We start from the raw sequence: 25,621 nt of genomic DNA, 5'->3' as shown, positions 1-25,621 counted from the left end.
CTTCTTTTCCAATAAATGCGAAAGATCATTGAATCGTTTCAAGTTCCCCCAAAATTGGTTGGGTCCTCCTTACAAAGTGACCCAAATTCGACATCTAATATGGGTGGAGCTACATACAAGAGAGAAAGAGAGAGAGAGAGAAAGAGAGAGAGAGAGAGAGAAAGAGAGAGAGAGAGAGAGAAAGAGAGAGAGAGAAAGAGAGAGAGAGAGAGAGAGAGAGAGCGTCAGTTAAGGGGAGGCAAAGTTGCCTTTTTCAGCAGTGATTAATCTCAATTATTGGCATTTTACCTTATTTCAAAAAGGGGTAGAGTAAAACACCGAATTGAGTAACGTTGTAAAATAGGAAGAGGCAATAGAGCATGTACAATTCGTTGTGTCTGCCTTGAGTTGCGCGTCCAAACGTAAGAAAATTGCGAGAAAAACATAGAATTAGAAGATGAAAGACAAGTAAAATGGGAAAAATGTGGAAAGAAAATTTCCAAACGGTCCATTTCATTATTTTTTCGTTGAAATGTTTCCTGATTTTGGGTAGAAGTAAAGAGAAATTAAAATATGGTTTACAAATTAAAAACATGTGAAAATATTTCAAACATTAAATTTATTCATTTATTTATATTCCTACGAGCGTCGAATAATGCGGAGTTTTAACAAAAACTACTTACTGCACGCGCTTTTTACCGCACGTAAAAAATAATTTGAACTTTCATAAGACCGCAAAGTTAATCCAGGCGCCCTCGTAGAAGAAGTAACGTATCTAATGTATTGAAAAGTGTCTTTACAGCACTCGATTGTCGACCGAACCCCGTTTCGCGTTGTTCAGTTGGGCAAGTAGCGTGCGGTAAAGTATCGCTTTCAACATTCGTTAGTTAAATCATGCCTGTGATCATACACTTACATTCCGACATCAACAACAATTCCTAGAGCGTCGGTATTACATGGCAAACGAGTCTTCTCTAACACTACTCGCGGACATATCAACTTCCTCATCTTCCTCCTCATCGCACTCCATTTCAAACAGCTTCACTTTCCTCCTGTTTTCGGCTAGGACTATGCTCACTCTTCGAGTTCCAGAAACTGAGAACTTAGACACGGGCATGTTCACATTCTTAAAATGCGTTGGTCCTAAATTCCAGGCATTCACGCTACGAAGTGCCTCAGAACGATTCGAAAAATCGATCTCCTGTAGCTGGTCAATGGCCGCCTGAGTAGACAACTGGAAAATGCCTCCTCTCCGCGAATTGAAACTCTCTTGCAGAAGTACTGACAGGCTATTGGAGGAATAGAACTGAATGTCTATTACGTCGAAGGGTTCTGATTGTAACTCCCTTTGATTTGAGTCGGGTGTGGATTCTGGAGAGAAAAAAAAGTTGGCACCAGTGGCGTGATAGTCGCCCTTATTGTTGAGTAGTATTTGAAATATGTTTATGCTCTTGGGGGGTTGCAAGACTGCTAACAGTGGCGATCCATTGGAGACGTTCACTGAGGAGAGGATAATGTGGGGAGTGCCCATGGTAGGGCAGTCCAGACTCGCAACTGGCAGAACCACTTTCTCAATCTCTCTCGAAGGGGCTTCAAACACTTTCTCAATATCACGCTTCAACTCCTTGAAAACTTGTATCAAAGACTTCTCAGTGTAGTGAGTCAACAGCTGCGCACAATTCTTTAGGCACTCATTCTCCTCGATAAACTGGGTCCAATCATTGCCGCTCATATCAGGCTTGATTGTGAGGTTCTCATCCATTAAATACTGTCCCAGTCTCTCCATTACAAACTTTCCCCCACCCTCGCTACTTTTCTCGCTTTGTCCATAGTTATCAAAATTCTCAAGAAATTCGGTTATGCAAACAAGGTCCTGCTGGGTCATTTTCTGGAGATCAGCCGGGATCGGTTCGTCCATTAAATGCATTATGGCGGAATACAACCATCGGAAAAAGGCTTTGTAGGTGATCACAGAGTGGTTGATGATTTGCTGCATTTCGCTGGCTTTGATCACGAAAGCGCCGTTGGATTGGATGGCTTTCTGGATTTGGGTTTCGTTGAGGCCAATAATCTAGGAAAAAAAGATTTCATGAATGCCGTGAATGGAGCATACTTACAGGCTTACGGCACTTGAGTTTTCGCGAAAGATTTCATGGATCTAGTAAACGGAGAGTGTCTTACGGTGGGTTTTGAATTTAAAAGTATTAAAATTTTTATGAATGAAGCAATTGTGGGAGGACAAAATTCCATTACGATAAAAGGTTGTAGTAAGTACTACAGTTTCTTAATATAATAGTCGTTTAAAAAACGTAAAAAGGAGGTTCGCAGCTAACGAGTTAAAGTACATGGGCCATGAAATAACGGCCGAAAGCCTAAAACCAGAGGAGTCTAAAGTTGAGGCAATTAAAGACAGGCCCGACCTCAACAATGTGGGAACCGTTTTGGGACGTAATATAATTGGGTCGTTTCTTGTCCAAATTTGAGTGGGAAAAGGGCACTTGTCACCGATTTATTTTGAATAGACACATTTTTCACGTGGACTGCACAGCAGCAGAATATCTCATATTTCTAAGAAAGTTTGTTGTTGAGACTGCCCTAAATTTATTTTTTCCCTCAACCCAGATTATTGTTCTCGTGTGCGTTTATTTCTACGTTTTTGATAGTTTGATTTGACGTGCCCGTAGTTTTCTTTATCCTGTGCCTCCAATTCATTTTTTATTTGCCCCCAGATTATTTTCCACCTACCCAACACACTCGAGTCGATTTAGGTCGCTTTAACGCCAGTTTACTTAAAACACTCAAACGAATCTAAAATCAACAAAGTCGCTTTTAAGGCCAGAAAATTGAAATCAGATAATCTCCTTGAAATGCCGTTCAGAGTTCAATTGGCTGCCAGCAAAATACTTTACTTAACAATAATTTTGCTATTTCTCACTTCCATTATTGACCTTCAACCCCATTTAGTTAAACTTAAACAATGAATTTGTGAGAGAAAACCACTAAGGAAAAACCGGAATAATGTCTTATCATCGAGTAAATAATGCTTACTAAAGCCGTTAACCTAAACTTCCTCATCTTTAATTAACGACTCAGCAAAACGACTACTTGAATTAATTTAAGATAATTGGTGCAAAAATGCTTGTAAAATTCCCGGACCAAGAATATTTGTGTGCGTTGTGGCTTAGGGATTTTCACCAAGCAAAAATTAAAATTAATTCCTTGATCGGTTCCAAACGCATTGAAAACAATAAATAATATCAAAGAAACGCTTTATTCATTGTAACACACCTTCTATGCTGCGTAAACACGAATGTAGTCGATGATAAGATGCGAATCGTCGGTCCCGAATTTCCACGTGGGCCCCCATTGAGATTTTCCCTTCCAGAAGTCTGATGAGGCTGTAGGTGATGTGTTAGACCAGGGTTTGCCCCCCGCATTGGTGTTATCATCACTAAAGAAGTTGACTCCTCCCACAGCCAAGTTTATGATTAAATAGAATTGTTGGTCGAAAGGTGCCATTTTAGACGCACCAAGCCAAGGGTTATCCATCCCGGAGTTCTCGAATTCGCCCATTTCCCAGAAGCCACCTTCAGGCGGGGTGACGGTTCCGGTAACCTCATCATCAATAAAGTACTTAATGCCTTCGGAAGTCCACTCAAGCTTGTAGACGTGAAACTCGGTATCGTAACCAGCATCGTTGTTCTTTTCATAGTGGGTCCTGGTCCATTGATTAGTGGCAACAGAGGGTGCCCAGTGAAGAGTGTGGGAAACTTGCTGGGTACCCACGTTGACACCGGCAGGACTGACCAGATCCTTATTTCCACGGCTTTCCATCAGGTCGATTTCTCCAGACGCGGGCCAAGTTCCGTAACTGTTGTAGCGGGGCAAAAGCCAAATAGCGGGCCACAACCAGTCGCCTGAGGGCAATTTGGCCTTGATCTCGACGGTTCCGTACTTGAAAGTGAAAGAATCTACGGTTCTGATTCTGGCACTTTTGATTGGGTTCAAGGCGTTGGTTTCACTACCAGTACGGCTGCATCCGTAGAAGGCTGCATTGGTGCACTCATCCACAGGGTAGCATCCGTTGACGTCCAAGGTACCAGAAAAGATGAAATCCTCACCGTAGTCATCAGCTAACAAAGTGGGTTTAATGTGCAGGTTCCCATCTTTGACAAAACTGTTGGTTCGGTTGTTGAGATACCACTCAAATTCCCAGTTGCCTCCTCCGCCGAGGGTGTTCTCATGGTTCCATCGCGATAGGTCGAAAGTGTCAAAGTCATCTTCGAAAATTAGATCTCCCGCGCAGATTTTTGAGGAGGAGAGAAGGTGAGATCCGCTGGCCACGGTTTGACTAGCGACTTCACATTCAGCCCTTGAGGACTGCGCGAAAAGTAAGAATACCGACAAAGAGAGGAGTAATAAGTTCATGATTAGGTTCCAAACAGAGTTGAGTAACAACCAAATCAGTACTGTTGAGCATCCCCTGATTCAACGCTTTATAGTGACCTAATCTCAACAATTTCCCGTATCTCAAAAATATTCCACAATAGGAAAATGGTGCTTTTGACACACCGTATGTAATTGAGTTATTACGTTAATAATTATTATCAGGCCTCTCGAATATAATCGGAACACATCATTAAATCAGTAAAGAATGGAATTCCGTTGTTGCAAGTAAACATCCTTGAAATGTGAGACTCAATCCAGATAAAACAGCAATCACAAATGGAATTTTATTTGAAGTTTGATTTGGATAAAGTGATCGGAATTTCATGTAGTTAACATAATAAATTTTCAACCAAAAACATAACAAACAAAACTGAGGTCATAGACGCTTCTAATCTATGTTGCTAGTCTAACAAAATATATCTAGCAAATGTAGAGAAAACTTTATAAAACAGTACATACAGGAGTTTTTATATCAATCTCAGAAAAAGCAATTCGATGCGAACGACAGAAATAGCTCCATTTCCGAAATACCGGTTGTTAAAGTATAGAAATAAATCGGTTTCCACTATTTTTGTCCATCTTATAACGATAGAACGATGTCCGTGTCCAAATAATTGTACACAAATAAAGTAACGTCGAATAGACTCCGGCAATTTTCATAATTATTTCTAATAGAGCAACTTAATATTGTTGCGCACGGAGGAGTTATTGTTGAGAAAGTTTCCACTGACGATACATTCAATTTCCCTGAAATCGTGAGAAAAATAAAAAATAAAAGTTTAACTCATATCTCACAATTCTTCAAAAATCGGGACATCATCCCATTTCGTGAATGGCCAAATTCATCGGATCATGACGCCACGTTGCGAGTTTGCTATGAGCGCCAACGTTACAATTGATTTATGCTTGACGGCATCCCAATGGCGGCCCAGCGACAACTTCGACGGTGAAAATGAATGGAACAAGCTCTTAGATATTCATATTTCATTGCCGCAGTCGATATCAAATCTTAATTCAAGGTCAAGTGTATAACTCCGGCTTCAAACTCTTTAAAGCAAAACGTCGTGAAATCAAGTTTGTTGCTACGTCCGGAAATGTCATTTATCCAGACGTTGATAGTTTTTTGACATTTTCCTATGACATGCGCAACACGCATGTCCAATTTTTAGTTCCAGTGTTAGAGAGAAATGACAAGGCCAGTGTTGCCATTTCCCTAATTAGTCAAAGTAACGAGATTTAGGAATTTTCGGTTTAATTAGGTATTCCAATAGTGTGTTCACAAAATGCTCGAGTTTTCCTGTTTCCGCATAAAAAATTATGAAACTTTCGGGCAAGTTGTGATTTAATAACTTGTAATATTTTTGGAAATTATTCCCTGCTGCCTAACTTTCTTCGAGCGCTATATAAAAGTCACATTTTCCCTTTATCGTATCTAATATGTTCCATACAGTTTTAAGTATTTTTCCCTGAGTTTGAACTAAATAATGATCAAAAAAACCTAGAAAAGATAAAAAAAAATCCACATAAACAAAGGAATTCCCAGCTAGTCATTCAATAAGTTTCGACACACCAAGTTCCCAATTGATACCTCAAAAAGGCCGGCACGAAGAATGAACCGTTTTGTTAATTAAACGATGCAGCAAAATCCCAAGAATGCTAATTGCCCGACAATAAACATACATCTCATTTACATAAACTTGTATTGATCCCACCGACTGAAATACCAGTATTACTACTATAATAGTGGCGACCAATACCTGTTAAATTCGAATTGAAAGTGCTGTTCAAATAAGCCATGATAAATATTCGCTTTAGGGCACTGCTACTAGTGGCAGCTATTTATCATACACCCGCTATGATAAAAGGTGAGTGTGACATACCAAGTGTTACCACAACTAGTGGCACTCACCACGTCACCAAAACTAAACTGTGTCCTAATGACCTGATCTTCGAAGACGACTTCAAACTCTTCGATCTCTCTAAATGGCAGCACGAAATCACCCTCGCAGGGGGTGGGAACGGGGAATTTCAATACTACCTGAATAATAGAAGCAACAGTTACGTGGAAAACCGTCAGTTGCATATAAGACCCACATTTTTATCCGACGATTACGGTGAGGAGTTTTTGCACTCTGGAATTTTGGATTTAGGAACTCAATGTACTAATAATCATAGCTACGGTTGCAGGCGGGTTGGGTCCACCAAGCATATTCTCAATCCAATCAAAAGTGCCAGAATAAGAACCATCGAATCGTTTTCTTTCAAATATGGGACCGTCGTTGTGAGGGCAAAGTTACCTTCTGGAGACTGGTTGTGGCCGGCAATTTGGCTTCTGCCAACAGACTCCGTTTACGGAAATCATCCAGTTTCTGGAGAAATCGATCTATTAGAAGGTCGAGGAAACGCGAACTTTTTTACTCCAGACGGAATCAACATGGGCACTCAACAAGTGGAGAGTACTCTCCATTGGGGAACCAATTATGCTACCAATCAATATTATCGCACTCACTTCACAAAACATAACGTTACTGGATATGACCGCGATTTTCATGTGTTCAAGCTAGTTTGGAACCCTGATAGATTAGAATTTTGGGTTGATGATGAAGAAATTGGAAGAGTTACACCCCCTGGAGGAGGTTTTTATGAATTTGCAAAATTTGCTGGAAGCGGATGGGAAAATCCCTGGGTCAATGGGACCAAAATGGCCCCCTTTGATGAGAAGTTTCATATTATTATCAACCTAGCCATTGGGGGCGTTGGATATTTTCCGGACGGCAATGTAAATCCTGGAGGAAAGCCTTGGAACAATACATCACCCTCAGCGATGGCTGAGTTTTGGGAAGGTAGAGAGCAATGGGAAAATTCGTGGAAGCTTGGGACTAATGAGTCACACTTTGTTATTGATTATATAAAAATATATGCTATTTAATATTTATTTGATTCACAAGAATGATTTGAACATTTGAATTTTAAATATGACACCTAGTGTTCTGCTCCATTGTTTTATAGGTTGTGATCCAATGTTGTTTATCCGATTGTGTTTTCTGATACATCGTTCAGCATGATGCGATCAGATAAAAAACTCATTCAGGATTTCTTCTCATCTCATCTCTTTCATCATCTCTTTTCGTATCCTCACGATGTAACAATAAATTGCAAAACGTCGATGGTGTACATCCAGAATTCCTTTTTCTCCTTAATACTTAAAAAAAAATCACTTTTGGAAAGCCTTTATAATGCATATGTGGTTCCTAGTGAAACAGTCTTAGAAATTTCAATTTTGGCATGTTGAAATACTGATAAATTCATAACATTTCTTGGCACCTAATAGCGTCAATTAATGAAAATGTTGATATACATATAATTAAGAATATCATGTAATATTCGTGTATCTTTCACAAGCTTCTAAGTCCTTGCGCCTTAAAAAACGCTTTTCTGTGCATTCTGTTTTGCAATGCGTACGTGCATACGGTAATGTTAGATGTGCTTTAAAAGCCTTCATATACGCTTAATTTATAAAAATAAATTTTTTTGTGCGTTTCGAAGTAGCATAAATATATTTTATTTGCTGCCAAGGTAAAAAAACATTGAGCAATTCAGTATTACGCTAATAATGACTATCGAAATATCATAAACTAACTTAATTCATACCTAATTTGTTTACATTTGAGTGAATGATAAAAATTAAAATGGCAAGATAATTTTAAATTACCTACATGAAATGTTTTTCCTACATCTACCTTGACACATACTTCCTACATGTGCTATATTTTTAAATGGCATACACCTTAACATAATCTATAATGAAATGAGTTTCATTACTCTCCATGTCCCATGTCGGCAACCATTGCTCCTTACCCTTCCAGAAATCTCTATACGAAGTCGTCGAATTGTTTTTCCACGGTTTTCCGCCCTTATTGACATTATCATCTGCGAAGTAATTAATTCCGCCTACAGCCAGATTGATTATTATGTAAAACTTTTGATCAAACGGAGCCATGTGAGAGCCGCCTCTCCAAGGGTTCTCTAAATCGGTTTGGTTAAATGCGCCTAGCTCCCAGAATCCCCCTTCAGGAGGGCTTACTACTCCGATCACCTCACCATCTACATAAAATGTGATATTTTCTGGAGACCATTGCAAAGTGTACTCATGAAAGTCATCGTCGAATCCAACTTTGTCATTTTTTTCATAATGCGTTCTTGGCCACTGGTTGACCTGCGAAAAAGGTCCCCAATGCAGAGTACTCCCAACTTGCTGCGTTCCCACATTCACTCCATTTCGATCCAACAAGTTCTTATTGCCTCTTGCCTCCAATATGTCAACTTCTCCAGAAGCAGGCCATGCTCCGTAACTATTATAAAGAGGCATCATCCAGACAGCAGGCCACAGCCAATCGCCAGAAGGAATTTTTGCCTTCACCACTACCTTCCCATATGTGAATCCGAATGAATCGCATGTCTTGATTTTGGCGCTTTTTATGGGATTTACGTAATAGATGGAAGTTCCAGTCCTGGTGCAGCCATAATGCGATGCATCTGTGCACTGACCGGCAGGAGCAGCCCCATTTATGTCCAAAGTTCCGGATTTCAAGAACTTTTCCCCGTAATCGTCCATTAGGAGTGTAGGCCTAATGTGCAAATGACCCTGGTCCACGTAGCTATTTGACCGGTTATTGGTGTAGTACTGGAACTCCCAGTTTCCTCCACCAGACAAGGTGATCTCGTGCTTCCATTTTTCCAAGTCGAAAACCTCAAAGTTGTCCTCGAATATTAGGTCACCCGCACATAAGGGCTGTTGTACAGATCTGCCGATAACACTGGTTACTGTAGGAATACAGGCTTGAAGTAAACTAAAACTAGAACTAAATAACACTGAGAGAACTGTAAGGAGAGACTCCATCTTTGGGTTCTAGCGGCAGTCGATCTTTTTGGCTTCGTGTTAAAATATATCCCTTATATATAAGTATATTGGGGTATACTGTTATGCTTTAGTAGGCATGTTTAGCGTATTTAAAATAGACTGAAGTGATCTGGTGTGGCGTCTGCAACTTCTATGCTTTCTCGCGGAAATTGTGCTAAACTTATACTATTTGTTCAAGGAAACTGAAATGCTCCTACATGCTCATTACGAACAATATATTCGATTAATTGCTAAATCTCTATAGGAAAGGATTGCTTTAATGGGAGTTTTATTGCGGTTGAAACACCACATATTGCGAAACTTCTCCATTAAATATTATTGATATAATAATGTAGTGATTCTTCTCTTTAAATTTTGTACTATTCAGAAATAGGTGTTTGGGGAATTCTAATTTGCTGTATGTACTGTTAACGGAAAATATCAAATTTTATAACAATTTAGCTTGAATAATTTGGCTATTTAGCTATTGTTGGTCATTTTAGTTGTGTTCTTTTTGTTGACTAAAAATACGCAAAACTAAAATGATAAAATGTACAGAGTAGGAGTTAGAAATTATTCAACATATCGAGACTACCGGGGATCAGATATGACCTGTTAGACCATGCAAGAAAGAATCCCGTGTGAAAGAAAGCGGCAATTTCTTGTTAAAAGGAGGGATGCTATTCAAAATTAAAAACAAATTACATTAAAAAAATCATTTGAAACCAGATTGTGAAAGTTCTTTAAACTTCCAAAACATAGGGCACTTTCTTGGTACCTTTTTCTAAAATAGCACATAACGTTAACTGTTAATATCTCAAGAGTCTGCAGAGTACATAATCAGATTCAAAATAGCTCTAGCTTTCCAAAGTTTCAATAGTGAATTGGGGATCAGTATTTTGCGTTGTTTTCTATGCACTTTTTTAGACTAGTCCTCTAAAAATCAGGAATGTAGATTCAAAATATTATAGTTATCGTTAAGATAGTGGTTAATTGTACTGGTTTTCCCGCAAAAAATATTACTCGAGGTTGGTAAATTTTATCTGTCGCAAGATTCCTCGGGCTACGTTTTTTCGACATATAGTGAAGGCTTCGAAACAACACCTATTGGGAATTTGTGAACCCCTTTGGTTTATTGCTTATACATTATTTATTTAGTATCAGATATTTCCAATTTCAGTGAAATTTAACGTACTATTTTAACCTGTTTTTGGCTTTAGTAATACTGAAACTATTTAAGAGATGTAACTTTAACAACGTGAAGACCGATGCTGTATATATTTGCACAATTCAATTTATGTGTATATCATAAAAACTAACTCACACACGGAAGTTAAATAAATATTGATGCATATCTAAAATAATATCTAATTTATGACAAAGAATTCTTAGGACTTCTTCAGTCTTTTCTAACGACAATTACTGTATAAAAGGTATATACGATATAAATTTATTATATACTGTATATAGTATATTATGCAATATAAGTATGTACCGCCTGGTAATAGATACAAAAGTGGGCATTCAAGGGAACCGTATCACGATGCAAACGGATCTACACTTTTTTCAGTTATTTAAAAAAAATAAATGAAAGTTTCAAATTTCTTTTTTATTTTCTTTTCATGGGTTACAGCAAAAGGTAGATGAGCACTAAAACCACTTTTCCATTAAATTTTTTTATAAGTTCCAACATGACGGTCTTAGTTTAATTCTATGGCATTCTATTTGCTAAGAATAACCATCAAAACTATTTATTTACAACCGCTTTTTGTTGCATATTCGTTGATATATATATCACACTTTGCAGTTTTGAATTACTTTTCCGAAAATTGAGCAGAAGACAGATATATGAAAATAAAAGGTGATGATGTAAAGCAAAGAACATTTTGCAAATAATCAAAATTTTTACAGAGAATTATTTGATCAAGTGAGAATTCAAGTGACGCCCAACGAAGTTTTCAGTAGCAGAAATACGCGTTAATGACCCAGGGAAAACCCCCGTGTCGACTATAATACGCACCAACATTGAAGTACAAGCTTTGATTTTAACATGTGGTTTGGAATATTTGGCACTCGAATAATCGGACTTTTCTTTTATACCCACTTTACTTGAAAAGCATTTCAAGGAACCCTTAGATAATCTCCCATTGGCCTTAACACGTATTTGTTGGTTCCAACAAGATGGCGCGCGCGCACATAATGTAAGAGTTGTGCAGGAATAACTATTACATAGATTTTCTGTAAGATGGATAGACATCGATTCAAATATCACACTGCATATCCTTGGCCAGTTCGTTCTCCGAAGACGACCTCATTAGATTTTTTTTCTTTGGGGCTATACGGTACCCGGATTGTAATCTTGACTCAGAGACCCGATTGTGGGGTGCAAAGCGTCAGAATGCTTCCTGAAGAATGATGTCAAAATGCTCTGCTAAAAAAACCCTGGCATCAAGAGTCTCAACCACACGCGATGCTTATATTCGCTTTAAATGTATACCATCATTTTGCTTTGAAATTGTATCCAATTTCAGTTAAAAGCTGTTGAAGTCTTGCTACCAAAAAAAAAAAACAGATGCTTAGCAGATATGGAAGTTGTACTTCGAGTGGAAGTTTGGCCGCCTACGCTACCAGTCACGTTGTATTATTACAACATTTCAAAATAACCCACATTAATCTCACTTGAGAACCAATTTAAAATATTTAGGTTGTCCACTCGTTATCCCGCATCTCAAAAACTTGGGTTTTCCCCATAGAAAGCAGAGTTATTCAAACATTCATTAATTAATTCATGACCCCCATAAAAATTTGTGAATATAAATTAAAAGACACAAAGAAGCGGTTAATATATTAAAAAAATTTGTTAAGTTCGGTTCTGCTGTATATTGTTATTTGGGCTAAATAAACAGCACAAAGTATTCTCGCAAAGTGATTCGCTAACCGCGGAGATTTCGAGAAGTCCCTTTGGTTGTGTGGTGTGCAATCTATATCAACAGCAACCCTTTCATGTGACGTATCAGTGTTAAACCATTTACACGCAACTTTCATTTAAGTGATCCATTTATTTTGTCTAATAGGTACCCTTTAACGTAAAGTAAGTACTAACAAACACTCAAAAAGAAATTGGTCTAAATACGTCGGTAGAGCTACTTGAGATAAGGTGTCACATATAAAAACACTTTAAACACTTCGTGCGCCATAGTCGGTGCTATTAATTTCATTCAGTTATTATACCACCAATCTTCAAACATGAAGTTGGTTATTACCAACTCACTCGTGGTACTTTTACTCGCTGTTCACGCATATGCGGATTGTGATGTCCCTAGTTTAACTGAAGCTAGTGGTACCCATTACAATCCCCCTGCGAAACTGTGTCCCGGAGACTTGATTTTCGAAGACCAGTTCGACTCATTCGACCTCACCAAGTGGCAACACGAAATCACCCTGACCGGTGGCGGAAACTACGAATTTGAGTACTACCTCAACAACAGAACCAACAGTTATGTGCAAGACGGGAATCTTCACATTAAACCCACATATCTTTCCGAGGACTTCGGGGAAAACTTCCTGTATTCGGGGGTTTTGGATTTAGGTAGTGAATGTACCAATAACGACAACAACGGCTGCTACCGCCAGGGGACCGAGACCAACATTTTGAACCCCATCGAGAGTGCTAGAATCAGAACCATTGAATCGTTCTCCTTTTTATATGGTACGGCGGTGGTACGTGCCAAGGTTCCAGCCGGGGACTGGCTTTGGCCAGCGCTCTGGTTCCTACCCACCGACTTTTCATACGGCGGATGGCCCGTTTCTGGAGAAATTGACCTCATGGAAAGCCGAGGAAATAAAGAATTTGTCTCAGGTGACGGTGTCAACATCGGAGTCACTCAAGTGGGCAGCACCCTCCATTGGGGTACTTCCAGTCAGACCAACCAGTACCCCCGAACCCACTACGAGCAAAACAATGCTGCAGGCTACGATGGGGATTTCCACATCTACAAGGTAGTTTGGGACCCTAATGGATTCCAATTCTACGTAGATGACGCACTAATTGGCACGGTTACACCGCCCGACGGTGGCTTTTATGAAATGGGGCACTTTGCGGACAGCGGGCTACCGAACCCATGGAGTAGTGGAACCAAAATGGCACCCTTTGACAAGAGGTTCCATATGATTATTAACCTCGCCATTGGAGGAACTACCTATTTCCCCGACGGATTTAGCAACCCCGGGGGTAAGCCATGGAGCAACACTTCACCCACTGCCATGACCGACTTCTGGAAGGGCAAAAGCCAATGGGAGCCCACTTGGAACAGAGCAACGGACCAATCTCATTTTATTATCGATTATGTGCAGATATATGCCATTTAAGATTGTTATAACGAGTGATCAATTAAATAAAAAAATCGCGCAGTGAGTAATGAACTGTAAACATACGGCATTGATTGAGATAATTGCTATATATCATTTAAAGTTTTTTATTCATCATCCTTTGTTGTACAAATAGATAATTGAGGAAATTTGCAGGTTTTTTTTTTCGTTTACTTTTTATATATTGACATTACTGTTAAAGCTGAAGACTCATGCATCAGAGCTTTTGTCCCTTTGTTATGCATGAAAAGAAGCTATAATTCAGTCATACAATGCCAATTACAGTTATTGATTTCCATGAATTTAAAATCGATTTTCTCAAGTCAAGCCGAATGTCTAGCGCATGTGACTCCGACTTATCTTGTGTATTATATTACATGGGCATTCCTAAGTCTAAAATTTGCTATATGAATATTATATATAAATAATATCACACAACAATAAATACCATTTAGGTCAAGTTAATGACTCATGATTTAAGCATGATATATATCACACATTTAATAGTTTTTTCACGACATTTTGGCGAAGGCTCCTTACCTGGAAGAATACAATGAAAGTATTCATGATAAAAATATGTGAACTCCAAGCAGGCTAATGTTTAATACCACCGAAATTTGCCCTAAAAATATTCTCTTCATATACTTGGACATCTTAATTCTTACAACTGCGCTACTACTAGCTTCGCAATAATCCATTTTTCTTGTTTTTTTTACAGATATAAAAGCTTTATTTAATGTACCTTAAAATACCTCAGTATCGTGAATTACTCACCTCCACTTGGCTATGAACCTTCTTTTGAAATTTCATTACATCTAATACTTGAGAAAAATTGGGCTTCATCTTGGCATGTGAAAAAAAAATTAACGCCGCTTTTTAGTTCTTAGAATGACTTTACTTAACCACAATACAAGAATTTTAAATTGGTATAATTTAATTCGATTCTAGAGTTTGCTAATATTTTGTGAAAGAAGACGTGTATTTTTTTTAAACAATTTTTTAGTTTTACACTGTAAGCCATTTATTTAACGAATTCTTAAACTATTTTGGGGAGATTTTATCCATTTGCAAATATATAAAAAGACTATTTTATTATTTTCTTCTCATTTCAGATAATTTCAACTATAATATGATATTCATCTTTTAACAAAAAGTAAAGGTGACCTTCCTTACCCATGCATTTTCGTTGCTTCTTTGTTTTTAACAAATGTTTGTTTAGTTGACTTCCTTTTATGATCAGGGTCTGTGGAACTTTCTCGTTTGAAAAATCAACAGCAATCTACCATCACCCCAATGTCTCACAGTCTCTGATACTGATACTTCATCTTTTTGTCATTTTAACGACTTGGAATAAGGTCATTTTTTTTGTTACGAAAGAAACCTACCAGAAATATAGTAATTTATATAAAAAATATATTTTTGGCAAGGCAACTTTAAGGCAAATGCACTGAAAATCCGCACTAAATTAACAAATCAACACTTCACTGACAAGCATTTCACTTTGGAACGGTTAGACAGATTATACGCAATATAATAATGATAAAATTAGGTTTCAGACCCTCAACTGAGGTATTGATATCAATATAGAATTTAAAAAAACAATTCTGAAATTTTTCACGGGGGAGCTATCGGTTTTTTGCTCGTTTTCAATCTTTGAACGCCGAAATCTCGTAAACTCATAGAGTAACTGCCTTAAAAGATTGCTCGCATTGATCGAATAGCCGCACTCTATAACCTTATCCAAATAGATTTGTAAACCCCTTTTTGGTTTCGTTTGATTTGGACATTAGTACCTATGTTTTATATTTTGACAATGCTTTAAAATAAGTCATTACCAATGCTTCTCCGGAGACCTTAAAGATTACAAAGGGAACTTACCCCAAACCTCTCTTCAAAGGCCGCCATTCCCTTTAACTCTGCCAAATGAAAAGTGCCGTTCTGAGAAAACTTGATAATATGCCTGAACAAATGTGACTGCATGTTTGAATAACTGACTTCCATTGTTTGTCCAAACTTCTCTAATCCCTTTTTGGTCAGATCACATATGAGAAACTCTTGCATTCGATCTGAGCACACTCCAAACATTAGAAGGTCCAAGAAATCTGCAGTTACGCCTTAAAAACGCACAGTAGATGCTGTGCATTGGCCACCTTTAATATGGTAACTCACCTCCTTCAGGAACTTGACTGGCATATTTAGCTAACTTCTTGTCAACTTCCAACAGGATACTTTCCCATGTTTCAGTAATATTAGCTAAAATCTTTTCCAAATACAAAACCAATTCATACAGTTTGATATACTTCATAGTCACATGGTAGAATTCAGCACTGTGAGCCTTGAATATATTCGTATCAAACACACAAATCTTGATATTGCTATCAAGGTCAGCAACAGTTACAAAAAGCTTGCTCAGATTTTCAGTGAAGTGCACGTTTTGGATCTGGCATTGGAAGCCCAATTTATCATTTATGTTCAATTCCAAACAATTCCAGCAACCAAATATTCGGATACTGATCCAGCCAGTTTTGGTGCCCACAACCAGTAGATTGAAATCAGACTGTTCCTGTAGGAAGCTGCTCAAGCCTTTGATGTCTTCAAAGTTTATGGAACCCTCCAAATGCGAAACAGGGGGAGGATCTCTTATGTACGGTTTTGACAAGTCCTACAAATAAGAGGATAGTTAGAAGAATGGTGACGAAATGGTGAAAATTTGTTATTCAACGCAAAAATAAAAACTCCACCTTAATGGCCTTTCCCTTCTTTCTATTTCAATTAATATATTACACATTTCTTGAACTACAAAATCTCAACTCACTACAAAAGTCACGACTTCTTTATCTTCATCCTTAATTTTGTAAATATTCTTAGGTCGAATTTCCGGTTTTTCTTGAATCCAAGAAATGAAACTGACTTCGCCAGTGACCTCAAATTTTGTTAAGGTGGACTTGGTTTCTACATTTATAAGACATATATTGCCGTCACTATATGCTATGGCCAGAACCTTCCCATCTGGTCTCCAGACAATTCCATTTACAATTATTCCTTCTTTGGGAGGAGCTAGAACCCATGCTCTAGTCCAAGAGAGGCGATGCAAGGCTACTTCACCTGAAAAAAAATTGACATTCTTACACTGCGTCCGTTTTTACAGTTGCAAAATAAATGGATATGGTGGACAAGAGTGATTGCACCATTAAGGGTGTGGAACAGATCTCCATTTCACGTACGTGTAGTAAAAAGAGTAATATTTACATAGGATGTCCCGGAAAATAATTGTAAGTATAAACGAATGAAAACGTAAAGAAAATGACGTGGTGCAGTTAAACTTGCCTCATAGAAAAGTTTTGTTTTCATTGTATAGGATGTCAAAGTGATTTTTTAAATTCTATATAGAAGGAATAAATGCCTTTTTTTACAAACTTGAAATTGCTCCTTGCTGGATTTTACATACTACAAAAACTTAACTAAAACTAATTATCAAAAAGTCAAACATCTGAATTAATAATTTTTTAAATCTTAAATTAATATGCTATCCCTATTGTTATGATTATTATATTAATATTCATTGTTTGCTGGAGCCTTCAGTTTGTATTAACTGAAAATGTTGCACAATCCCACTCTTAGTGCTAATATACAGGGTGATCTATTTAAACAAACACACATAGCAGGTTTAGTGTCTAACTATATTTATTTTTTGAGGTCTACAGGGAAGTTTATAGATAAAAGTAACCTTTTACCATATTCAATTTTCCGTTCATCTGTATCTAAGTCATATAATTTTTTTTTAAATAACTCAAAATTGGAAATAATTTTATAGTTCTGTTTGGATGGCAAATCTTCTCCCTCAAATGTGCCATTTTTCTTCCATTTAACCAAGTGTGTATCTATTACAACTTACTAGATTTCCATGCTGGACATCTTTGCGTTGAACACAGTGTACATCTTTCAACCAGATTGTAAATACTATCATTTTCTGTGTTAGTAATTCTGTATATGACATTTGTTAGTGTTTAACATCTTTGTTTATGTTCTAGATTGACCTCCTTTTTCAGCATTGGCAACCAAAGGTTATCCAAGTTTACTCCATAAGGATACACACATCAATCTTTACTAAGTAAAATACATGGAATTTATTTCACTTTACAGAAAAGAGGTTTCATTGGGTTCCACAATATGTTCACTATTTCTATTAATGTTGTATATCATTGCATAATATTTTTGAGTATCTGAATTGTTGCCATGCTTCAAACACTGCCATCCACTGGACTATTACTGTTCAGTAGTCCACATTGGCAGTTTGTTTGATAATATATAGGTGCCTTGTATAACACATCAGGTAAAAAGTGAATGAGTTGTGTGTCACATTAGGGCTATTTGACCAAGAAGACAAGGAGTTTGTAATTACTGCTATCATATCTTCATCATTTTTACCTTGCGGGCCCGCCATTGGCTGTGGCAAGCAACTACCATTTCTTACTCAAAGAGCCCTATAGTGTTGTTGCAAGTTTCAAAGTTTCATCTGAGTTATTGGCTTATTTTAAAGGCCCTTTTTTTTATAGGCATTAAGTCATGTCCCATTCTGAATTAATAAATGTTTAACTAATAATGACCTTTCGTGTTTGAAAACGCAACCAAGTCCATGCGACTGCTCCAAACCATGTATGTGATTTCATTAGCAACATTCTTCTCTTCCAACTGCTTGATTCCTTGAAACATGATGTATCCAGATTGTGGCTCATAAGTGTTGTCCTCAAGACGTGCATTAACTTTAAGAGTTTCAATAAATAAATAGTAAAAGTGTATCTTAATTTAAACTATAAATGTTTACCATTTTAAGATACAAACAAATACGATTTAACCTATAATTTTTCCTACACCTGTTATAAATTTTGTTCTCAGTCTCCGTTACTTGACAGTATAAGGCATTCCTGACATTTATTTGTCATTGGCACTCTCTCGAACTTATCGCAAATAATGATGAAATGTGAAATGGAAATAAACTCTAAGTTTTATTTGTTCCTTTTTTAAATTTTTAGGTTAAAATATTGTAAATATTTATTTCAAATTCAATAGAAGATATCAGATAAAAATCTTATATTTATAAATTACCTTGACCCACCACTGTCCAGGTCACACCTTCAACAAAATGGCAAAAACCAATGAAAGAATTATACCAATCCAAATAGAAGGCCGAGATGAACCTGTGGAAGGAGCACCGGAGAAAATTGAAACAGATAAAGTTCAAAACGAACTTTCAAAGTCCTTAGAAGAACTGCAAGTTACCACTAAAGAAATTACAACTAATGAAAACTCTTACTCCCAGGAAGAAATCTCTAAAGTTAAGGTCAAAGTTAAACCTGCCCCGCCACCCGTTGATGATGAGCATGAGTATCTAAAAGAATTTGATGTATTTGAAAAACGTGATGGAAATATCGGAAACAATTCTTATCCCACCAGTGATGTTAAGGAGCATATTGTACTTGTGATTGACCGAGCACAAGATGAGAATTTTACTTCCTTCATAGTAGGAAATCAAAGATATACACCACTGAGCATGGTTATAAGATCTATAAGCATATTGATAAAATTGAAACTGGGCATAAACCCTCATCATGAATTTGCTATAATGGTAATGAACAGTAATAGAGCAAACCTAATTCAAGAGTTCACTAATGACTTAAAAAAACTTAATGATTGCTTGTCTCAGATTAAAGAATGTGAGGCTGAAGATATTTTTGATTTAAATACTGTGTTTGATATAATACAAGAATTTGACATGCCATCCCCTTTGGCTGATGGCCTTCCACCACCTTTTGTACTGAGAACCATATTATTTTACGGAAGATCATATACTTTGCCACAGATTACTAGGACTGAATCATTGGAGGCATTTCTGAAACATCCCTTTACAGTCTGTGACATTTTGATGACTCATGAGCCTGTGGAGATCAGCAACCACTGTCAAGCAATTTTTGATGATTTGCAAACGTTAGATCAGAAGGGCATAGCTTACTTTTTTCCTGTGTGCCGCAACATAAGAAGGATGCAGAAATGTATGGGGAAACTGTTGGGACACCCATTCCAAAGGCCTTTTCAAAAGCTAATTAAACAATAAATCTATTATCTGTTGCGGAAATTGATTCTTAAGGGAATTTATTAATCAATTATTATGGTTTTTTTTGTGCAGATATTAAAATTAAAATAAAACAAATTTCATTTAACATTTGTTATTATTTTAATCTAGCGATTTATCAAGTTACTAATCTTGAGGTGCACATTTGATTTCTGAAGCAGAAAATTATTTACCAAAAGCAAGCAGATTTTTGATCGATTAAATAAGAGGTAGGAAATGTATAGTCAGGAAACTTTATAAGGCACACAATAATGATCAATAGCAATAAAACCCTTCATCTACTTTAAATGTAATTAATTTATTAACTCAAAATACACCAACATATAATTCATCAACAGCTAAAAACTTTAATTCACAAACTATGTTACATTCACCAAGTTGGTAACTATGACTATGAATACTAATGAATTTGTCCTAACACAACAGCTACATAACTGGGTCTATCCACTGTCGTTAGGTCATAAGAACAAGAAAATTATACTCACACCCTAGATTTTGTGCCTTCGGCGCTAGCAATAACGTTTAAGTTCGGCGTGAAGGAGAATAAATAAATGTATATGAGGCAAAATGTTCTGTTTTCTGGTTATATTAATGGTTGCCGCGGAAAATGGAATGTTTATCAATATCAAACCTTCACACTGAAACTACAGAAACGACCTCTTCCTACTATTGATTCAGTTATCCTTCTTCATTCTAGTACTAGTCATCCTATAAATAATTGAATCACGGCCAGGATCCATGTTAGCAGTAACATAGCAGATGGCCAATATCGAAAAGAACATAGCCACACAAAACCACAGGATAATATTGAAAATTGCTGGATAATTTGATGAATAGGTTGACGCAAGATTATATAAGGTCTTCTAAAATATCAACAAACACTAGTCAGTTTAAAACTGGAAAATACAAAGTAGTGATACTCACATCTGTTTGGTAATTAGTGAGGGTAGTAGCAAGAACATTTCTCCTCAGTCTGGTGTGACTGGCATCACTTGTAATTACAGTGACAAGAACATGGTTACTGTAATGTTTTATGAAGGCATTTGACAAGGTCGCAATAGCCTCTTGCAATAATTGTTTAGCTTCTTGTGTTTCTGTGGCATTAGATCCATGCAGGTCAGAGAGGGCATGAAGAGATGAGATGCTGAACCAGTAAACATCAGGAATGAAATCTTCTTTCACAGCACCAGCCTCAATCTACAGTCAATATATATTAAAAAAATGTGGTCATGAATATTCAAATAAATGTTGTTTTCATAAATGATACTTACCTTTGCTGCTATTTCATGTAGAAGTGCAATATCTTTCAAAAAATTTCTGTCTTCTTCTAAATCAACCTTAAGATGTTTATGAGTAACAGATTTAGGATTTTCCCTTTTTATTCCATTGAATATTTCATATTGATGAATCTAGGTGTAATAAAAATAAATAATGATTCTACATGTCTCGTTTATATAAAGCTCACATCATCTAAACCATTAGAAAAATCAATGCGAATTAAAGTGGGTTTTTCATTCACATATCTCTCAGATATTTTCCTAGACAAGATATTAAATACTTGACTCTCGTCCTCATTGGTCAAAAGCGGGTAGTGATGGCCGTTATTCTGGCCTATATCCTGAACACCATCGATAGCAATAGTCACAATGGCCTCGGGGATATTGAATGGATTTTCAATATAAAAGCCTTGCCAATGTGAAAACTGTTCGGTTGATAAACCTAGGGCTGCACTGTATACTTCAGGTAGAGCACTTTCCTTAAGAGAGTCGTGCCCTTTAAATACCAAACTGCCTGGGTGATGAATGACCGACAGTTCTCCCGCTCCGTACACTGAGACATTGGGGTTGTTAGTTAGATTATGAACTGTGGAAATTATAAGAAAACTTACCTGAGCCTATTAAGCCTACAAGGAAAACTGCTAATAACATTTTTAAGGGGTAATTTACAGTTGTGGTAGGACAAACTGACCGTCCCTCCGATTTAATTGGGGCTGAGAGAAATCATATGACTGATATGACTCGAAATGACATGCCCCCCACCCAGAGATCAGTCACATGATTGTGACAGAGTAGTAACCGGTTATTTGAAAGATACAATGCTGTTGCGGCCGTTTCCAATCAACTTTTGGTTTCAGTTTGATTTAAAAATTGAGTGATCTTTAAATCATATCAATAATGAAATGCACGTGATTTTTAACTATATATAGTAGCGGCAGAACCCCGTTGAGAATAAGAATGCAAATAAAAATGCAATAAACCGTGACTCTTAACAAAAATCTATAAAACTCGATAAGAAATTTGACTTCCCATGTAAACACACGGTAGCTAACCTAAGTTAATAGGTTATGTTGTGCCTCCAGGCATACTAACTGCCATTCTGTGATGTCACTTGCACTAAATCAATTACTGTTTATGATTGTTTATTGTTTTTCTTTTTTCTTAAAAAAAAAGTGCACATAAACTATTCAAAGAAATATATAAAATAGTAAATAAATTAAAAAAATTCAAGAAGAATCTCTTAAAAAGCTACTTTTCGGTAAACTCGCTTGCTTGATTTATTGTAATTACGACAAGCTAAGGAAAACAATTAAAACAATGGACAATCTAGAAGCAAACATCATGGACAAGTCCATGCGATCTGTTTTTGGTAAGTACATATTCCTTAATATCTCAGTTAAAACTATTAAAATCAAGGGGCATATCTTTTCCTTTCAAGTGGGGAACATCCCTTATGAAGCCACAGAGGAGAAGCTGAAAGACATATTTGGAGAAGTTGGTCAAGTCCTCTCATTCAAGTGAGTTAAAGTACTACATTGCACGCTTGACTGAAACAAATTTTATTTACTGTATGCATATCGTAGATCTACCCTTCTTGCTTAAAGAAGGCAAAAACCTCTTATTTAAAGTGTTGTGTGGTTCATGTCTCTATTTCAAATCTTCTCAACACTGTATATTTCTTAAACTATCAGCTTTCAGATGAGAAGTATTTGTCCCAATGAATTACCCAGTATAAAATTGGGATTTTTAAATTTAACAGAATTGCCATTGGGTCAAAATGAGAATAAGATGTTCTGGAACTGTATTGGTATAGAGATACAGAGTACATTACTCCTAACTATTGCTTCTGTTAGAGAGAAGACTTATGTAAATCAAGTGAGCTAGCACATATATGTATATATTCTCACCATGTCACTGTAGCAAATATTATCTCTACTATAAACTTTAAATGTTTTTCACATAGTGATGTGTGAGGCATAACTCTTTGCCTTAACTTAGGGGTCTTTGCAACATTCTTATCCTCATGACTCTCAAAACTTAAAACTTCAATATTTTTGGTCTAATTCATCAAAATTTATGCTCTTTCAATCACATGCATTATTCCTCATCTTCTAATAACATGAGTAATATCTTTCGTGTGAAGATTGTTAATATGCCATATAATGGAAATTTTTACTTTACATTTTATTTTTAACTTAAAATAGGTTGGTGTTTGATCGAGAAACTGGCAAACCTAAAGGTTATGGCTTTTGTGAATACCGCGACCAAGAAACTGCACTTAGTGCCATGCGGAACTTAAATGGATATGAAATTGGGGGTCGCAATCTTCGTGTTGACAATGCTTGTACTGAAAAATCCAGAATGGAAATGCAGAATTTGCTTAACCAACCACCTGTGGAGAATCCTTACGGAGAACCGGTTCAGGCTGAAAAAGCTCCAGAGGCTATTAGTAAGGCAGTGGCCTCTTTACCACCAGAGCAGATGTTTGAGCTTATGAAACAAATGAAGGCTACCATACAGGTAAGCAACAAGGATGGAAACATTTCACACAAAAAATTATAGTCTTGGTTCTAATTAAAAAAAGATGTGAATGAATTGGAAAAAGTTGTTCAGCCTGACATATTTCCTGTTTTTTTTTTTTAGCAAAGTGCTTCTTTTGAAAACCTTTTTTAATGTTTGATACAATACGATACATTGTTAATTATTCCCTTCAATTTAATTCCCTGATAAAGAACAATCCTACCGAAGCGAGACAGATGTTGTTGCAGAATCCGCAGCTCGCCTATGCCCTGCTCCAAGCTCAAGTGGTGATGAAAATAATAGATCCCCATACAGCGGCGGTAAATAAATTCAACTCCAACGCTTACTGTAAGATTAATTCAGTTATTTTAGTCTTTGTTGCATCCTGTAAATCAAGTGCCTGCAACTCTCATGCCAGGAGACAAAAATGTTCCAGTGCAAGTGCCAATCAACAGGGAATATCAGGCACCGCCCGTTCCAGTTGCTCCACCTCGACAGGAGTTCCAACCAGTTCCAGCTCCAATAATGCCACCTGTAAATTCTTCGGTTCCCGTATTTTCAGGTAAAATAGGAAGTCCTTGAACAACTCACGTTAAGGATCTCCGCATGGTATTTATTACCTATCTTTCGCAATTAAAGTTAAATCTTATTTTTTGAAACTGCGAGAATTAAAAATGAATAGGAAATAATCTGATAATCGACTGACCGCTTCGTCAACGAATTATGGATTATTGAGAACTGAATTCAAATAATTTGAATCATTTGTGTTCTACAGGTCAAGATATCGATTTACGAGCTTTAGATCCCAGAGGAGCAATAGATCCTCGATTAAGTAGGATGGCCGATCAAGATATGAGGCAACTGCCCTCGGTTCAGCTATCGAATCCACTGCCTCCGATAGGAGAAAAGTAAGTGAATTTAATTCACGTGCGTAACCTTCCGTTGACGACATCAACTTCAAAGTTCCTATCGAAAGTTGAAAGGAGCAATTCGGATTACTTATTTTATCTCAGAAATTGGCCTTTATTATACGTAAAGATACAAACATATTTAATTTAACAACTCTTTCACAGCTTCCAAAGAGAAACGAGAAACGGACCTGCAGTGTTTCCGAGCGATCCACGCCAAGCTGGGCGAGTCGACCCACGGCAAAAACCAGCACGTAAGTTGCAAAATAAAAATTTTAAGTAGATATAAAATTAAGACATCTTCTCCATATCCTACAGCTCCACCTGTTGCTGCAGCCCCCGCTCAACCTCCAAGACCAGCAGCGTCAACTGCCTCCCAGTCCCCGGTTGCGTCAGCCAGCGCCATGGGCGCCAATGGGGCTATGCCTCCAGGAGCCTCCGATCAAGAGAAGGTGCCGCATTGTCGCAACAACTCTTTTGTTTTAATTTATTTTAAATATCTTTGTTGCAGGCGGCATTGATAATGCAGGTGTTACAGTTATCGGACGAGCAAATTGCCATGCTGCCGCCCGAACAGCGAAACAGTATTCTGGTTTTGAAAGAGCAGATTGCGAAGAGCGCGCAAGGGCGCTAGTCGGTTTTCGACTGATGGGGATGTGGGTAATTCTGCCAAATGTAAATGTTTTGAATAGAGATTTGTATTCTTGTTGCTGTGTAATTATTTGAGAGTCACCCGTTCCGGTGAAATTTGTATATTTTCAGGGGAATAATTTTATGTATTTTCGTTCTTATGTTAGTTTAACATGGGTTTAACATCGTTTCTTCGCTACAGAAATACTCTGCTCGCTCAATTCGCGTAACACGATCCTGCACTTAATGGTCATTCACCTATAATTTGTTTATAAGTCATTCATCTTCGGTTTTTATCATTTTTATTATTTCTGTGGTCTAGGCCCAGTTTTTCAAACCCCTGGTGACTTGGAACAAAATAATTTCTCTAGAAAATGGTAGTAAAGTTTCTCAGTTTGTTTTTTTGGTATGATGTGTCTTTTTTTATATGTTTAAAGCATCTTTTTTATTAAATTTGCGC

General features: G+C 37.1%; 8 protein-coding genes across 8 annotated transcripts; 4 read left to right on the top strand and 4 right to left on the bottom strand.

Moving 5' to 3' along the window:
* Positions 1–581: 581 nt before the first annotated feature.
* On the bottom strand, positions 582–18,581 carry APC4 (anaphase-promoting complex subunit 4). The gene is made up of 5 exons (XM_066284672.1): positions 18,304–18,581; positions 16,512–16,801; positions 15,866–16,358; positions 15,575–15,810; positions 582–2,050 (listed from the first exon to the last, which is right to left on the bottom strand). Exons 1-5 carry the CDS (start codon positions 18,407–18,409, stop codon positions 932–934), a joined length of 2,244 nt encoding a protein of 747 aa, XP_066140769.1. The 5' UTR covers positions 18,410–18,581; the 3' UTR covers positions 582–931.
* Positions 3,232–4,462, bottom strand: LOC136340525 (beta-1,3-glucan-binding protein-like). The gene has a single exon (XM_066284682.1). The coding sequence runs from the start codon at positions 4,405–4,407 to the stop codon at positions 3,271–3,273; it is 1,137 nt and encodes a 378-aa protein (XP_066140779.1). The 5' UTR covers positions 4,408–4,462; the 3' UTR covers positions 3,232–3,270.
* On the top strand, positions 6,163–7,363 carry LOC136340526 (beta-1,3-glucan-binding protein-like). The gene has a single exon (XM_066284683.1). The coding sequence runs from the start codon at positions 6,224–6,226 to the stop codon at positions 7,355–7,357; it is 1,134 nt and encodes a 377-aa protein (XP_066140780.1). The 5' UTR covers positions 6,163–6,223; the 3' UTR covers positions 7,358–7,363.
* On the bottom strand, positions 7,322–9,915 carry LOC136340527 (beta-1,3-glucan-binding protein-like). The gene has a single exon (XM_066284684.1). The coding sequence runs from the start codon at positions 9,326–9,328 to the stop codon at positions 8,201–8,203; it is 1,128 nt and encodes a 375-aa protein (XP_066140781.1). The 5' UTR covers positions 9,329–9,915; the 3' UTR covers positions 7,322–8,200.
* On the top strand, positions 12,194–13,845 carry LOC136340528 (beta-1,3-glucan-binding protein-like). The gene has a single exon (XM_066284686.1). It carries the CDS (start codon positions 12,575–12,577, stop codon positions 13,694–13,696), a length of 1,122 nt encoding a protein of 373 aa, XP_066140783.1. The 5' UTR covers positions 12,194–12,574; the 3' UTR covers positions 13,697–13,845.
* A 112-nt stretch (positions 18,582–18,693) lies between the features above and the next one.
* LOC136340531 (BRISC and BRCA1-A complex member 1-like) lies at positions 18,694–19,914 on the top strand. The gene has a single exon (XM_066284691.1). The coding sequence runs from the start codon at positions 18,840–18,842 to the stop codon at positions 19,806–19,808; it is 969 nt and encodes a 322-aa protein (XP_066140788.1). The 5' UTR covers positions 18,694–18,839; the 3' UTR covers positions 19,809–19,914.
* A 191-nt stretch (positions 19,915–20,105) lies between these two features.
* ATP6AP2 (ATPase H(+)-transporting accessory protein 2) lies at positions 20,106–21,901 on the bottom strand. Its single transcript, XM_066284690.1, has 5 exons — positions 21,715–21,901; positions 21,292–21,656; positions 21,098–21,235; positions 20,751–21,023; positions 20,106–20,689 (listed from the first exon to the last, which is right to left on the bottom strand). The coding sequence occupies exons 1-5, from the start codon at positions 21,752–21,754 to the stop codon at positions 20,501–20,503; spliced, it is 1,005 nt and encodes a 334-aa protein (XP_066140787.1). The 5' UTR covers positions 21,755–21,901; the 3' UTR covers positions 20,106–20,500.
* Positions 21,902–22,282: 381 nt separating this feature from the next.
* Positions 22,283–25,237, top strand: CstF64 (cleavage stimulation factor subunit 2 CstF64). Its single transcript, XM_066284681.1, has 9 exons — positions 22,283–22,472; positions 22,542–22,620; positions 23,308–23,623; positions 23,836–23,943; positions 23,996–24,185; positions 24,399–24,531; positions 24,697–24,785; positions 24,850–24,983; positions 25,043–25,237. The coding sequence occupies exons 1-9, from the start codon at positions 22,421–22,423 to the stop codon at positions 25,163–25,165; spliced, it is 1,224 nt and encodes a 407-aa protein (XP_066140778.1). The 5' UTR covers positions 22,283–22,420; the 3' UTR covers positions 25,166–25,237.
* The last annotated feature ends 384 nt before the right edge of the window (positions 25,238–25,621 follow it).

This window comes from Euwallacea fornicatus, chromosome 8 (assembly GCF_040115645.1).
Source record: "Euwallacea fornicatus isolate EFF26 chromosome 8, ASM4011564v1, whole genome shotgun sequence".
NCBI classification, from domain to species: Eukaryota; Metazoa; Arthropoda; class Insecta; order Coleoptera; family Curculionidae; genus Euwallacea; species Euwallacea fornicatus.
This window is presented reverse-complemented; position numbering and strand designations above follow the sequence as displayed.